A 17,970-nucleotide genomic window follows, 5' to 3' on the forward strand; every position below is an offset into this window, starting at 1 on the left:
ATAGTGGACATTTTGAAGTATGCACTATGCAGTAAAACTGTTGAAACTTTGTACAATGTGTGTATGTTTTTTAGATGTCCCAACTACCAAAAATGTAAATTTTTTAGTTTTTAGAGATTTTGGGTCTATAATAATGTCAAAAAATATGCAACTTATAACTAATCTTCCTACTGTTATTACTTGAATTCTTAGAAGAAGCATTTGCAAGAAATTATGTTTTTTGTTAGCAGTGGAATGTTTTTAAACCTTCATCTAACAGCCATACCACACTCATTTAAAAGCGGGTAATCTACCTGAAGCTAAACATGTTTGGGTTTGGGCAGTACTTCGATGGGAAACTAGGAAAAGCTTAGATTGCTGATGGAAGAGGTGTTGGACAGGCCAATGGGGTGTTCGCGCAAAAGCTTTTTTTATGTTTTTTGTTTTTTCTGTCCACCCTGGCCATTGGACCTTACTCTTATTCTATGTTAATTAATGTTGACTTATTTTATTTTCTTACTGTGTCTTTTATTTTTCTATTCTTCATTATGTAAAACACTTTGAGCTACTTTTTGTATGAAAATGTGCTATATAAATAAATGCTGTTGTTGTTGGTGGTGGTGGTCTGAAAGTGGATCCCAATGCCCCAGGGTAGTGATGGGACACGGTGCTGTAAAAATCACACCATTCTTCGGATGAGATGTAAAACTGAGATCCTGACTCTCTGTGGTCATAATATATTACCTGAGCATCCTTCATGAAGAGTAGTGTATCCCACTGTCCAGGCTAAATTGTTCATCCCATCCTAGTCATTCTGTCCCCCCTAATAATCCCCTATCTCTAACTTTCTCTCTAATAGCTAATAGCTAATGTATGGTGAGTGTATTGGCACAAGAATGGCTGCTGTTGCATCATCTAGGAAGACGCTGCATATTGGTGGCAGTTGAAGTGGCTCCTAATTTTCAATGGAAAATGATTTGAGTATTGAGAACAGTGCTATAAATGTAAAAGAATTATTATTATTATTATTCATTTTATGTATTGCATAATCTAAAAAGCTGCTTCATTATTTTCTATATAAAGTCTATCTACTTAACAAAAAATAATCTCAACAATATAAAAATATTCACATTTCAATTTAGGAAGTCAGCAATAATCTTAACCAAAGGTTTCATTTTGTTACTAAGCAGATTTTCAAGTGCTACAACTGCCAGTTCTTCCTTACAGAACTCCATAATACTACATTTCATCTTGTGTATCAGTTTTAATACTTCTTGCAATGTCTGTTTCACCTCCTGAATATATTGGTAAGACTATGAATCCATAGACCGACCAGTAATGTTTAAATGCGCAGATCCATGGCCAGCAAAAAAGCTTCAAATCATGACACACTTGCCATCATTTTTGAGTCCTTTTTTGGTGGTAAAATAAAATTATCTATAAGAGGAACTGCTAAAAAGGTTTGTTAATTTATGTTTCTATACCATTCTAACTGGCTCTTTGATAACTAAAAATTTGGTTATGTCATAATGCGGAATGTGCACACAAACCCGTTTACTCACCTACTATTGGCCATGAGCTATTTTTATTTAACTATTATTTTTTAGATTGCATGCACCAGTTCCTTTAACTATATAAGAAAACTGATTAATATTAATTTAAAAAGCTAGTTATGAATAAATAACATATTCAAAAGGTATTTTTAAAGCACATACCATAGGGTTCACAAATGTTCTAATTAGATGCACCACTAGACTCATTTTTTATATTTTACAAATGATGCATCATAATTTTCAGTGGCATGTAACAAAACAATTTTACCTGGACGACATTGCATCCCCATCCTGTCCATCCCCTCTGGCTCGTTGACCTGTACGCCCAATCACAGAGGGTCTAGGGCTGCCATCTATAGGTGAGGGGCTATGAGAGTTTTGGGTACATCTGGTCTCTTGGGAATATGATACTGATGAACTCTGAGAAAGTGTATCTTAATAAAAAGTTAACACAAACATACAAACACTTAGAAATGACTGGTGATAGGAATTACTATCCAATATTAAAAGCTAGAATAATTTCAAGTTTAGGTTTACTTTGATGTGTGGAAAGTATAATGAGATTTGTACATGCATGTTTTCCATAGGAAATTGACAACAGTATGGTATGAACAACAAATAAGAAGTACAGCATCAGATGAAAAATACACACATAGACGTACATACATACATATGCAAAAACACAGTATGTAAGAACACGGATCAGGTATTCTCAGTTTTTAATCAGTTTCAATCAGTGGCTGTGGAGTAGCATTATGACCCGAAGACAAAACTGAATCTAGTGATTCAATTTCTAATTATTATTAAATGCATTAATTGTTCATTTTGTCTACATATATTAGTTTTGTAACACAATTTATATGGTGAGTGAACTCCTCACTATTTGGGAATTGTTGTCATCGTTATTATGAATACTGATTATATATGTACTGTACAATGCCATATAGCACTTTGTGCACTGAAAAAAACAATTTTTTGAATAGTCATTTGTGCTTTTCCTTCCAGTGTTGGGTATGTTGAGAGATCTTTTGTTGTCCTTTGGTTGTTCTATTGTATAACAAAACACAGATCTTCATTTTCTGTGATTTTATGTGGCATTATTCAGCTGAAATTATATAATCACTGGAGCTGGCAGCATAAAATATTGTGAAACCCATTTTCTCTCTCAGTTATGGAAGGTTAATTGCAGCCCACCTCCCTCCTAGGCCGGCCGTCAATAACATTACTGCCAATCCCATCTTTCACTGCTTCATTTTGATGTACAGTTGTGCTTGAAAGTTTGTGCACCCTTTAGAATTTTCTATATTTCTGCATAAATATGACCAAAAACATCATCAGATTTTCACTCAAGTCCTAAAAGTAGATAAAGAGAAACCAGTTAAACAAATGAGACAAAAATATTATACTTGGTTGTTTATTTATTGAGGAAAATGATCGAATATTACATATTTGTGAGTGGCAAAAGTATGTGAACCTCTAGGATTAGCAGTTAGTTTGAAGGTGAAATTCGAGTCAGGTGTTTTCAATCAATGGGATGACAATCAGGTGTGAGTGGGCACCCTCTGTTATTTAAAGATCAGAGATCTATCAAAGTCTGCTCTTCACAACACATGTTTGTGGAAGTGTATCATGCATGAACAAAGGAGATTTCTGAGGACCTCAGAAAAGAGTTGTTGATGCTCATCAGGCTGGAAAAGGTTACAAAACCATCTCTAAAGAGTTTGGACTCCACCAATCCACAGTCAGACAGATTGTGTACAAATGGAGGAAATTCAAGACCATTGTTACCCTCCCAGGAGTGGTCGACCAACAAAGATCACTCCAAGAGCAAGGCGTATAATAGTCGGCGAGGTCACAAAGGACCCCAGGGTAACTTCTAAGCAACTGAAGGCCTCTCTCACATTGGCTAATGTTCATGTTCATGAGTCCACCATCAGGAGAACACTGAACAACAATGGTCGTGCTGCAGTTTGCTAAAGAGTTTGCTAAAGAACACGTGGACAAACCAGACGGCTATTGGAAGAATGTTTTGTGGATGGATGAGACTAAAATAGAACTTTTTGGTTTAAATGAAAAGCGTTATGTTTGGAGAAAGGAAAACACTGCATTCCAGCATAAGAACCTTATCCCATCTGTGAAACATGGTGGTGGTAGTATCATGGTTTGGGCCTGTTTTGCTGCATCTGGGCCAGGATGGCTTGCCTTCATTGATGGAACAATGAATTCTGAATTATATCAGAGAATTCTAAAGGAAAATGTCAGGACATATGTCCATGAACTGAATCTCAAGAGAAGTTGGGTCATGCAGCAAGACAAAGACCTTAAGCACACAAGTCGTTCTACCAAAGAATGGTTAAAGAAGAATAAAGTTCATTTTTTGGAATGGCCAAGTCAAAGTCCTGACCTTAATCCAATCGAAATGTTGTGGAAGGACCTGAAGCGAGCAGTTAATGCGAGGAAACCCACCAACATCCCAGAGTTGAAGCTGTTCTGTACGGAGGAATGGGCTAAAATTCCTCCAAGCCAGTGTGCAGGAATGATCAGAAGTTACCAGAAACGTTTAGTTACAGTTACTGCTGCAAAGGGGGGTCACACCAGATACTGAAAGCAAAGGTTCACATACTTTTGCCACTCACAAATATGTAATATTCAATCATTTTTCTTAATAAATAAATGGCCAAGTATAATATTTTTGTCTCAATTGTTTAACTGGTTTCTCTTTATCTACTTTTAGGACTTGAGTGAAAATCTGATGATGTTTTAGGTCATATTTATGCAGAAATATAGAAAATTCTAAAGGGTTCACAAACTTTCAAGCACAACTGTAAGAGGCAAAACCATCTATACTCACTTTCCCCAACTCGGTGAGCCAATTCAATTCAGGTTCCTTCCCAAGATTCACCAGTGGCAAAGTGCCCATCCAAATGGATTTATTCAGATGTTCAGGTCTCTTAAGTGCTGCTCTTTAAAGTAGTTTATCCTCTCTCTCTCTCATATACGCACAAACATACATATACATACACACATAAACATAAAATACACACATACACACCACCCATTCTGAAAGTATCTCCCTACTAGGTCTGGGTGACCCGACAAGTATTTTTATTTCACAAATGGCATCATCACTGCTGCACTCCCCAAAGACTATATTATACAATTTAACTTAACAACATAAGAAAGATCTGTTCTCGCAAATACCCTTAACCTTTGTGTTTGTTGCACCCAAATGGTCTTTTGTCAGGTACTGGAATGGTAGCTGCACAAAGCAGAATTCAATCGTTGACCTGGGACACAAAGGCAAAGGCTCTTACTGGCAGGAATAACTCTACCCTCTGACCCAGAAGTGTGGTGGCCTTTTCACAAGTCTACTTTTAAGACAGGAGTGGGGAGTGAAAATCATATGGCCAGGGAGGTAGATAGGCCAATATTTTGGATGGACAGAGCAAAATTTTGAAGGCCTAATGCAAGTGTTAGTTTTATTAAGAATTTGTTTCTTTGTTAATAACTCATTTCTTCATTTGGTATTGTTTCTGAGTGCTTAACAAAAATATTTTGTGTACTTTAAAAACATGAATTAAATGTTGCAATGTAATAAGATAAAGACTAACACTAACCTTGTTTAGAAGAATAAAAATTAGGATCTCTGTAAAAATGCAGTCTATTCCTTAAATTGACACACAACTGATATAGACAAGCAACTGCCTGAAATGTTAAATATTCAGTGCCATCTCTTGTCAAATCAAGCAGAGAGAGAAGATTCTACATAGAAAGGAACAAAAATTAGCCACAGTTAAGTATAGCTTTTAAAATGACAACAGGTCCTGTAATTCAACATAGCTCATCAAATTTTATTTAGCAAGTGTTTGCAGTAATAAGAAAACATTTTATGCAATTTTCAAATTCTGTAAAACATGTTACGTGTTTACAGTAATCGGTTTCAATCTGTGAAGCTGTTGAAAAACTTAAAAGGTAAATTGTATCTTAAGAAGGTATTTTTAGTAAAGCAGTACCTGTACATAGTCAAAGGGAGAAAGTACACACACTAACACATACAAAAAGAGATATTCCTCTATCTGCATACTTTATTTTCTATTTGCAGTTACTAACAAACATCACCTTCATTTGCTCACAGTTGAATTATTAAGGTTATATTTCTGGAATTACTTTTGATTGCACTTAACTGTCTTAATGCTCCTCTCATGTATTAATACATTTTACAATTAATGTTTCTAATATTTTGTCAAAGATATTGCCCAATTCATCACTTTTTTATTCTCATAACTCTTCCATGGAAATTTAAATTCGTTAGCATATTTCTTCTAATTGCTAGTTGAAAATTGACCTTAAGTATTCTTTTGAAAGTACCTGATTGCTCCTTAACAATCCCACTAAGAATCTGTTCCATTTTAAAGCTTTTGCTAATTTGTTTAAAATTTGTTTTTTTTTTAAATATATGTCCAGTCTACCAAAGCAGTGAGAAACCTCGTTTTTCATGAACAGTGGATCTTCAAGGTTAAATAAATCATTTTTGTCACAGTTTATCAAACACTACCTGCACTATCTTTGGCCTCTGAATGAAAATCTCTGGTGGAAAATCCTGCATTATGACATCTTGCAGGAGCTCACAAGTTGTACGGATTAAATTAGGATTCTTACTTCTGAGTGAACTGCATAATAAAGAAAAAAAGTAAAACAGCAAATAACATATTGTCAGATTACTGAGATGGTGGTTGATAAAAAAAAACCTCATAGGTGTATGAAGATAAACATTTTAATAATAAAAGAAAATCTTGCAGCACATTAGTATTGATCACATATTGTTGACCGTATTATAAAGAGTTACTGGAAGGCACTGGTTTATCTCAGAATATATATAATAATTAGCATGATAATTAATAACATTAAATGCAATATTCAAACAAATCTGTTTCATCAAAAAAAAATATATACTGTATATATATATATATATATATATATATATATATATATGCGCACTGTATATGCATGGCATGCTTGCAACTAACACCAGCTATTTCTTCTTCTTCTTCTTTTTTTTTTTTTTATTACCAGGCTTATTTTAACTTCACCTGTTTGTTGGCTGGTACAAATCTTGCAATTGATATTTACCCACTTCCTATTGTACAAATGACTTGAAATTTTGCCCACTTACTCACTTCCGATGACAATACATGAATCAGTAATCAATTTCACTAATTGATGAATTAATCCATGTTAATTAAGAAATGAAATTTTCATATGAAGAATAGTTAAAGATTTCACTAATACATGGCACTAGTAACTGGTAGAAATATTATAAGAAGTGTTAAAATATTGATTACAAAATTATACAAAAACAAACCCAAGCTGAAAAAACTTTAGCAGAAAATTAACATACCTTGGTCAGACAGTGAATTACAAAATAAATAAAGAAATAAATGTTCTAAAGGTATATGTTGAAATACAGTATATACTCGTAGAACAGAACAGCTTTCTTGAATAAAGAAACCATTGCAATACCTGACTAGCTCTGCTTTCATCATAACACTAAAAAGGTTGCACTGACTTTACTCACATCAATAAATGCCACAAACTAACATTATTGCAAAAGAATATTAAAGACATATACAAAAATGAACCAATAAGAAACATAAAGGTAGTGAATCCATTTTTAATTCTTCCCAAAAGTATTTAATAGAACCATCTGCCAACATGTCACAAATCAGAGTATCATTTCCACCTTACAAAATGCTTACAACCACACAACATATATTCTGACCAATTTAATACTTTCTACTTGTACCTATCATGTTTTCCATTACTGTACCAGTTGGCCATTGGTAGACATATGTATGGACTGGTATGGACTTATTAGAGTTAAATTAAAAGTGACAGTGTCTTTCTCAGTTGTCACTGTGACATCTTGCATGGGAGCAACACCTTTGTCTGTCAGATATTTTACGATTTCTCTTCTCCGCAGTCCAATAACGCTTGTCTTTAAGTCTGCTGTGGTTTCTTTGCCCTTTCTGTATCGATATTTGAGCTATCCTGGCTTATGATTTAGGGACATTCTGCATACATGTCCAAGTCAGGTCTACCTCCAGTTAAGAACAGTTTTTGTAACAGTTGCCACCCCTGCCTTGTACAACAGCTTGCTATCTGAGATCTTGTTTGGTCATAAACTGTTTGTGATTCTTTATAGACATTTGGTCTGAAATGCCTCAAGGTTTTATAAAATGTGGTTGTGCTTGTTTCAGAATCCAGAAAATATTTATTAGTATGAACAAGGATGACAAGAGATCTCTATAGAGTATTGAAATATATTTCGTTACAAAATCTCATATTCCATTTTCACATTTTTGCTTCTCAAAAACATTCAAACCAGCCAGAAAGATCTTATAATTTGTTTCAGTTTAAAATGTCTATAATGCTGCATTGGACTGAAGTAAAGCTTACTGGTCCTCAATTTCTGAGCCCAGTTTTGTCTAGTTCTTGAGGAGCAGAGTCACATTTACCACCTTTCTGTCATCCAAAATTTCCCTTGTCTCAAGGGACTGCCAGAGTATGATAGCTAGTTTTATAAATAATGCCTTTCATTTCTTTCAACATTATATTAAAACACTATCAAGCCCAAGGCTTTTCTTAGTCTTCAACTCATTGAGGATCTGCAGCATATCTGACTCTTCTATTTTAAAATCTATAAACTACAAGCTTGTTCTTACTTCTGCCAGAAGCATTCAATTTATGTCTTCTTTCACATGCACTTGGGGAAAATATTTCTTCAGGTTATTCACTATTTGATTTTCATTTTCAAAGAATTTTCCTTGTGCATCACTGATACTTCAGAAATGATTTAACTGTTTTTTGGACTTTTTATCTGAGCCTTTTTAGTACTAAAAAGATGGCTAGCAGTTTATTTTGGCTTAAATAAAAGTAAAGTAAATCTTTCTTCAGCAAGGGATTTTCATTGTTGATTAGCCTTATTATAAGCTTTACTGTACCCAACAACAAATTTGTCCCCATTCAGGGTTGGTTCCTACCACGTTCTCAATGCAGCCAGAGACAAATTAATTATTTTAAAAGACTCCTATACAATATTGAGTTTAAGTTATACTATTCTTACCTTTCATTTGATGAAAGAATGTGTTTGTCTGTTGTAGTCAGAGCCAGCCAAGGAAAGGTTGTAAACTTTAAACACTTCACAGAGCCGTTCACTAAAATAAAAGTTTTAAACATACTGATTTTAGAAAGCACTACAGTAAAATTGGTAATTCAAGACTTATGATAAAAATGTAATATGTATGCAAATATATACTGAACTCTATTACTGTATTATATACTTGTATAATGAGACACAACTAAAATATTCCTACAGTTTGATATTTAACAGCATGTTCATTTACATTACATTAATGTCATTTACATTACTTGCCTGCAATTCTCTGAGGTATAACTTCAGACTGTCTTACATTTTCGGAAATATTATGAAAATATCCTGCAATAGGTACATTTTCATCCTGGACCTGCTGGATATCTGGCAAAGGAAATCATAAGTAAATATAGACAATTTTTGCACATTTCAAATTGAGTTAGTGAGTCAAAAAAGTCACCTGAAACTCTCTGTGACAAAACTTCAGAATGTTCCATTGTGTCAGAAGAAGGAAAACATCCCGATACTATTTCATTAGGCATATGATAGATCACTGCAAAAAATATAAATGAAAACAATATATAAAATTGATCATTCTATTTAATTAAACATAAAGGAAATAATAATTTACATCTTTTAGCATTTTCCATAAAACTATAAATACACAATTTCCTTTGTTACTAAAGTGTAACAAATGACAGTGTTCCCAAAGACACAGTAGGTTATCTAGTCTTGTGCATAATAAATGATCATTTCATAATTAGTTATTCAAGACATGTCCTATACTGAGAGCTTTTTAATATTTGAAATTCTAATTAACAACCACTGCACTGCAAGTTCATCTGTGACTGGTGTGATAGACGGCTGACTGTTCAATCCGGCCGTGACATCCCAGAGCAAGAACAATGGAGGAAGGCAGGCTTTTCTGGATAATGTCTCCCTCAGGACGCTAGGTGGCAGCTCCCCTGGATGGCAACGGTTCCCCGGATTCCCTCAGGGCATCCTGGGACATGGAATCCATTTCCTCAGCCCTGTTGGGGGCCGTGGGTGCCGCCGGGGGGAGCTCACAAAGAACCTGGGGATTTATATTATTACTGCAACCCGGAAGTACTTCAGAGTCATGTGGACAGAAGCCCGCAGTACTTCCGGGTTATTTGAGAAATGAGGATGTGGCACTGACCTGGAAGAAGAGATGGAGAGTTGGGAGGTTGAGTGACTAAGCTGCTGGGAGTGGAGGATTGCTTATTGTATTGTGATTATTGATTATTATTGGAGAATTGTGGAGTGTGCGGTGCTTTGTGCACTAGATCTGAAGAAAAATATTAAAGAAATCTTGGTGCTTTTAAACGTGTGTCCTGGACGTCTGTCTGGTGGGTTTAACAGGGCAACAGTGCCTCTAGCGTCCACACTGGACAGATGTATTGATTATTCAGCATTATTGAGATACATGGCCTTATATACAGTGGGTACGGAAAGTATTCAGACCCCCTTCAATTTTTCACTCTTTGTTATATTGCAGCCATTTGCTAAAATCACTTAAATTATTTTTTTTCCTCATTAATGTACACACAGCACCCCATATTGACAGACAAAAAAGAATTTTTGAAATTGTTGCAGATTTATTAAAAAAAGAAAAACTGAAATATCACATGGTCCTAAGTATTCAGACCCTTTGCTGTGACACTCATATATTTAACTCAGGTGCTTTCCATTTCTTCTGATCATCCTTGAGATCACCTTCATTTGAGTCCAGCTGTGTTTGATTATACTGATTGGACTTGATTAGGAAAGCCACACACCTGTCTATATAAGACCTTACAGCTCACAATGCATGTCAGAGCAAATGAGAATCATGAGGTCAAAGGAACTGCCTGAAGAGCTCAGAGACAGAATTGTGGCAAGGCACAGATCTGGCCAAGGTTACAAAAATTTCTGCTGCACTTAAGGTTCCCAAGAGCACAGTGGCCTCCATAATCCTTAAATGGAAGACGTTTGGGATGACCAGAACCCTTCCTAGAGCTGGCTGTCCGGCCAAGCTGAGCTACCGGGGGGAAGAACCTTGGTGAGAGAGGTAAAGAAGAACCCAAAGATCACTTTGGCTGAGCTCCAGAGATGCAGTCAGGAGATGGGAGAAAGTTGTAGAAAGTCAACCATCACTGCAGCCCTCCACCAGTCAGGGCTTTATGGCAGAGTGGCCTGTCGGAAGCCTCTCCTCAGTGCAAGACACATGACAGCCCGCATGGAGTTTGCTAAAAGACACCTGAAGGACTCTGAGATGGTGAGAAATAAGATTCTCTGGTCTGATGAGACCAAGATAGAACTTTTTGGCCTTAATTCTAAGCGGTATGTGTGGAGACAACCAGGCACTGCTCATCACTTGTCCAATACAGTCCCCACAGTGAAGCATGGCGGTGGCAGCATCATGCTGTGGGGGTGTTTTTCAGCTGCAGGGACAGGACGACTGGTTGCAATCAAGGGAAAGATGAATGCGCCAAGTACAGGGATATCCTGGACAAAAACCTTCTCCAGAGTGCTAAGGACCTCAGACTGGGCGAAGGTTTACCTTCCAACAAGACAATGACCCTAAGCACACAGCTAAAATAACGAAGGAGTGGCTTCACAACAACTCTGTGACTGTTCTTGAATGGCCCAGCCAGAGCCCTGACTTAAACCCAATTGAGCATCTCTGGAGAGACCTAAAATGGCTGTCCACCAACGTTTACCATCCAACCTGACAGAACTGGAGAGGATCTGCAAGGAGGAATGGCAGAGGATCCCCAAATCCAGGTGTGAAAAACTTCTTGCATCTTTCCCAAGAAGACTCATGGCTGTATTAGCTCAAAAGGGTGCTTCTACTAAATTACTGATGCAAAGGGTCTGAATACTTAGGACCATGTGATATTTCAGTTTTTCTTTTTTAATAAAACTACAACAATTTCAAAAATTATTTTTTTTTGTCTGTCAATGTGGGGTGCTGTGTGTACATTATGAGGGAAAAAAATTATTTAAATGACTTTAGCAAATGGCTGCAATATAAAAAAGAGTGAAAAATTGAAGGGGGTCTGAATACTTTCCGTACCTGTATTGGTCTTTTCAATCTGGACACGTGTACTAGCAAGCATAGAATCAAAGTAGGCAAATGCATTCAAACAAATAAGTGTTTTCAAAAATAAGCAGTCCTTTCTTTTAGGATACGGCATACAGTGCATCCGGAAAGTATTCACAGAGCATCACTTTTTCCACATGTTGTTATGTTACAGCCTTATTCCAAAATGGATGAGTTTCTATGTGCTAAAATTTGTTCTGTTATGTCTCTTGTGGTTTAAGGGTGGTTCCCCAAGAGGTGGCACCACCTGTCAATCTTTGTTGAGGTACTGCTGACCTGCCCTATAAAGGCTCATGGGAATTACAGTACCTCTGCAATACACTGTGAGTTTTCCTGTTTTGCTTGGGTCTTTTACTGACTGGCTTTTCAAATCTTTATTTCTGTTTTTGGGGTTTTGATTTCTGGATAGTGTATTGGGATTTATTTGCTTAGGACTGCCTTAATGGCAACTCCTTCTGCCTATTTCTTCTATTTTGAGCATTGTGTTATGTATTTTTTTAAATCTCTGTTAATAAATGATCTTTTTATAATGATTTTTTTGTTGCCTTGTTCTGTACTAGCCAGGTGAAGATGGTTTTCTCCTCCCTAGTGAGACATTTTTGCCTGAATTGTGGGATATTTCAGAGCATATTTTTGAACTTTAGGAGTCAACAGCATTTAGTCTTGTATGGGCCCAATTCAACTACTCAAGTGTAGTTGCCTTTTGAGGCAACTACTCTGGACAGGCTAGTGGGATGCAGGCCTGCTTCCCTAGCTGTTTTTGAGGGCCTCACACCTCTGTGACTATTGCAACTTAGTGGATCTCATCATAACCCAAGCTAAGTTATATCCCGAAAATCATTCTAAGTAGAAGCTAGATGGAATGATTTAAATCATAGTTTTTTTTTCATTCAAAATTAACCTACCTTTGCCATCCTTGGTGGGTACAGACTGTTTCTGAAAGGAAACCCCAATAAATTCAGGCGAAATTTCTGGAAGCTGAAAAAGGCCATCCAAAATGCTATCAATGGTGGTTTGAAGCTTTGGCTCAACGTTGGGGCGTAAACGAGATAGAAACTCTGAAGCTCCCACATCTTCTAGCAAGTGAGCGGCAGAAGAATGCTTAAAAAAAAAAAAAAAAAAAATATTACATTTACATACTGTATATACCCGCATATCGCAGCAGAGAAGTAGTGTGTTAAAAAAGCTAGAAAAAGAAAAGGGAACATTTTAAAAATAACGTAACATGACTGTCAATATACAGTAATTGTTTTGTGAGTTTTACTGAGTGTTGCTGTCATCAAGGATTTGATTATCATTATTTCTTTCAATAAGGTTCGTATTTGTAGGATGTGTTGTGTTCAGGTTACATTCCGTGTTTCTCAATCGTTGAAAAGATGACAGGTTTCTTTCATTGATTCGTTTCTTACTACATCAATAAACAGCTCGTCTTCTTCTTTATCTGAAACCTGACACACTGCATGCACGGATTTTTTTTTTTTTTTACACTGTCTTCCTTTAGTGGGACATTGACTTTTTCCAACGTGTGCTTTGTTTCCGCAGTAGCTGGATTTATGAATATGCTTGTATGTATTAGACGCTTCATATTTTTTGCTGCCTTTTCAATTGTGTAATTTGGTTTTTGTTCAGCGCTTTTGGAACTGTTGCTTTTATCTGTGCACTCGTCAGTTCCGTGAGCCGCTTCGGTGTACATGCATCGAAGGTTCCCAGCTGTGCTGGTGCCATCTCGTGCTATGTCCATGGCTGTATTTAATGTTACCTTAGTCCTGGCACTTAAAACTTTCTCTCGCAGTTTCGCTGAGTTTGTGTCAAACACCACCCTGACCATCTCATCTTCCTCTCCATAAACACAGTCCTTCACCCGTGAATATTTAGTGGGAGTTTGCTATTGGATTGCCGCTGACGGACGGCCTTATATGGGCAGGCACTAAATTACAAGCGCCAGCGTAGCCTGTCTATGAACTTAATTTAAAGTGTAGGTTTACATCGTGCTTTGTTTCCAGTAGCAGAACTCATGAATATGGTTGTATATGTCACTTTCGCTTCGCTTCTTATTGTTTCGCTGCCTTCTCAATTATATAATGCATGTTTTCTTCAGCGCTTTTTGGAGGTCTTCCTTGTTTTCTATGTACTGCGTGATTACGTGGGAGGCGTGATGATGTCACATGAAACTCCGCCCCCACGGCGTTCAAGCTCATCTCCATTACAATAAATGGAGAAAAACAGCTTCCAGTTATGACCATTACGCGTAGAATTTCAATATAAAACCTGCCCAACTTTTGAAAGGAAGCTGTAAGGAATGAACCTGCCAAATTTCAGCCTTCCTTGGAGAATTAGTGATGAGTCAGTGAGTGAGTGAGTGAGTGAGTTTGCCTTTTATTAGTATAGATATATACATATATTATACATAGTATATATATATATTCATACATACATATATATACATATATATATACATATATATATATATATACATATATATACATACATATATATATATATATATATATACATACATATATATATATATATATATATACATACATATATATATATATACATATATATATATATATATATATATATACATACATATATATATATATACATACATATATACATATATATATATACATACATATATATATATACATATATATATATATATATATATATATATATATATATATATATATATATATATATATATATATATATATATATATATATATATATATATATATATATATATATATATATATATATACATATATATATATATATATATATATATATATATACATATATATACATATATATATATATATATATATATATATATATATATATATATATATATATATATATATATATATATATATATACATACATACATATATATATATATATATATATAATATATACATATACACATACATATATATATAAGTCACCCTCCCCTCACTCTTACTTGTTTACCGTTCATCTAATGAATACAGTGAGTATGGCTTTACCAAAACAATCATTGATGGCGAATAAAGTATCCATTATTCATAAAGCTTCAATTGGTGATCTGTCTTTCTGCGTTAACCACATATTTTTTCATACATCTCAAACCAAGGGGATGCGAGGGTAAAATGAATCAGGAAATGCGCGTACATACTCAGTGCACCCTCTCCCAGGAATCGAACCTCGGACGTTGCCGCTAGAGGCAAAGCCTCTACTATTGCGCCACGGCGTGTGGTTTGTCTATTTGAGAGTATGTAGATCGGGATATATATACACACATATATATATATCACTCACTCACTCACTCACTCACTCACTCACTCATCACTAATTCTCCAACTTCCCACATATATATATATATATATATATATGTGGGAAGTTGGAGAATTAGTGATGAGTCAGTGATGAGTCATTAAACCATTACTTAAAAAGTCAGACCTAGACCCACACATACTAAATAATTATAGGCCCATTTCAAATTTACCCTTTCTCTCAAAAACACTAGAAAAAGTAGTCGCCAATCAGCTTCAGTCACACCTTACACATTACAATTTATTTAAGAAATTCCAGTCTGGTTTCTGCGCTGGTCATAGTACAGAAACGACAATAACATGAATTGTAAACGACATTCTGATATCCTCTGATGAAGGAAAATCCACTGTAATTATGTTGTTAGACTTAAGTGCAGCATTTGACACCACTGACCATTCTATTTGACTGCAGAGGCTAGAAAATGATGTTGGCCTTAAAGGCACTGCACTTGCTTGGTTTAGTTCTTATTTATCAAATCGATTCTAATACAGTATGTACAGATGGGATCTACCATTAGGAAACATAACGTTAATTTTCACTTCTAAGCAGCTGACACCCAGTTATACCTTTCATTTAGATCAAATGAAACTTCTCCGATGTTGTCTTTAATCAGTTGTGTTAGTAAATTAAAGGAGTGGATGGATGAGTACTACTTGTCTTTAAACAGAGATAAAAGCGAGATGTCAGTTGTTGGAGGGAATGACGCTGATCACAACAATATTTTGTCATCATTTAACTCAGTTGGAATCACCATTAATTTTACTGAATCAGCCTGCAATCTAGGAGTTATCTTTGACTCTAGCATGTCATTTAAAGCGCATATTACAAAGTTGTCCAAATCATATTTCTTCCATCTTAAAAATGTTGGGACATTAAGTCACTTTCTAAATAAACAGGATTCTGAGTAATTAATTCATGCGTTTATTTCTAGTAGGATTGACTACTGCAATGCGGTGTTCACTGGATGTTCAAACGTTTCTTTATGCAGCCTCCAGTTAATCCAAAATGCTGCTGCAAGAATTATTATAAGAACAAGAAAGTATGAATATATAACTCCAGTTCTTAAATCCTTACTCTGGCTCCCGGTTAAATTTAGGGCAGATTTCAAAATCCTCCTTTTAACATATAAAGCATTAAATGGCTGAGGTCTGGCTTACCTGTCTGAATTTATCACAACCTACAAACCAGAGCGCACATTAAGATCTCAAGATTCCGGTCTGCTTATGATTCCAAGGATTAAAAAAAACAGTGGGAGGTCGAGCTTTTAGTTACAGGGCCCCTAAGCTGTGGAATGGTCTGCCTGCTACTATAAGAGACGCCCCTTCAGTCTCAGCTTTTAAATCCTGGCTGAAGACTCACTACTTCAGTTTAGCACACCCTGACTAGAGCTGCTGATTAACTGTACAGACTGCATCTCTGTTGTTAGTCATTAGCACTAAAACATAAGTAACATGATAGTTATAATTTGTTACTAACCCTCACCAATTCTGATCCTCTTCTCTGTACTCAAATGTGGCACTCGGTGCCACGGCCCACCTGCCAAGTTGCTTTGCCTGCCTAAGGTAAAGTCATCCCTGATGGAGTATCGCAGGAATTGTGGGGTAGAGGGGTCCTTTCATCGGATTGGCTGGCTAAGCAATGTTTCAGCTGTGGAATGGCCAAATTGGGGAGGTGTCTTGATGGCTGAAGTCTCCAGGACTCTAAACAAATCCAAATCATGTTATGTGATTTGTGTATTGTATTGTATTGTATTGACCCCCTTGTTTTTGACACCCACTGCACGCCCAACCTATCTGGAAAAGGGTCTCTCTTTGAACTGCCTTTCCCGGGGTTTCTTCCATTTTTTTCCACTACAAGGATTTTTTACGAGTTTTTCCTTATCTTCTTAGAGAGTCAAGGCTGGGGGGCTGTCAAGAGGCAGGGCCTGTTAAAGCCCATTGCGGCACTTCTTGTGTGATTTTGGGCTTTACACAAATAAATTGTATTGTATTGTATTGTAAGTGTATTTAATGGCATTTTCTCCACAGCATCTAAAAAACAAACACTTCTTAATATCAATAAAATAAAAAATTAAAACATTAATAGATAATTGGCACTGCACATGTATCAATGAATACCAAGTTAATTTGGGATATTTTCATTTCTACGTACTCTATATAACAATACACTTTTTAAACCAGGTTTGCCAGCAATGACACTGTCATGTTTTTGACATTTAAAATCTCATCTTAAAATATTACTTATTATTATTTTGGAATTCCAGTAAAACTGCCTTTGCTTTATTTTCAAGATAACTCACATAACTGATCTTTGCTATTGCTTGTACCCGAGCATTTATCCACGGCTAGCCATTAAAATGGACTGCAATAATCTATACTAATAAAAGGCAAAGCCCTCACTCACTCACTCACTGACTGACTGACTCACTGACTCACCACTAATTCTCCAACTTCCCGTGTAGTTAGAAGGCTGAAATTTGGCAGGCCTTACAGCTTACTTACAAAAGTTAGGCAGGTTTCACTTCGAAATTCTACGCATAACGGTCATAACTGGAACCTACTTATGTACACATATACAGCCATAGCCTGCAGTTCTGTCACCGTGTGAGGCAGAGTTGCGTCCCTCATTATCAAGCCTCCCACGTAATTGATTGCCTGCCCCTATAAGGCCGTCCGTCAGCAGCAACCAAATAGAAACACTGCTGCTAAATATTCGCGGGTGAAGGACTGTGCTTATGCAAACGAAGATGAGATGGTCAGGGATAGACTAGTGTTTGGCACAAACTCAGCGAAAGTGCGAGAGAAACTTTTAAGTGCCAGGTCTTAGCTAACATTAAATAAAGCCATGGACATCACAAGATC

At 36.1% G+C, this 17,970-nt stretch overlaps 1 protein-coding gene across 1 annotated transcript in view; it reads right to left on the reverse strand.

The window, feature by feature from the left end:
* Positions 1–17,970, reverse strand: part of rttn (rotatin) — a 149,932-nt gene that overhangs the window by 120,244 nt on the left and 11,718 nt on the right. Inside the window, exons 3-9 of the mRNA XM_039754351.1 lie at positions 12,694–12,889; positions 9,143–9,235; positions 8,965–9,066; positions 8,656–8,746; positions 6,088–6,202; positions 5,150–5,294; positions 1,801–1,966 (exon numbers count right to left, since the gene is read on the reverse strand). Coding sequence (XP_039610285.1) covers positions 1,801–1,966; positions 5,150–5,294; positions 6,088–6,202; positions 8,656–8,746; positions 8,965–9,066; positions 9,143–9,235; positions 12,694–12,889 — 908 coding nt within the window. The remainder of the gene's footprint in view (positions 1–1,800; positions 1,967–5,149; positions 5,295–6,087; positions 6,203–8,655; positions 8,747–8,964; positions 9,067–9,142; positions 9,236–12,693; positions 12,890–17,970) is intronic.

The sequence above is a fragment of the Polypterus senegalus genome, chromosome 5 (assembly GCF_016835505.1).
Source record: "Polypterus senegalus isolate Bchr_013 chromosome 5, ASM1683550v1, whole genome shotgun sequence".
NCBI lineage: Eukaryota > Metazoa > Chordata > Cladistia > Polypteriformes > Polypteridae > Polypterus > Polypterus senegalus.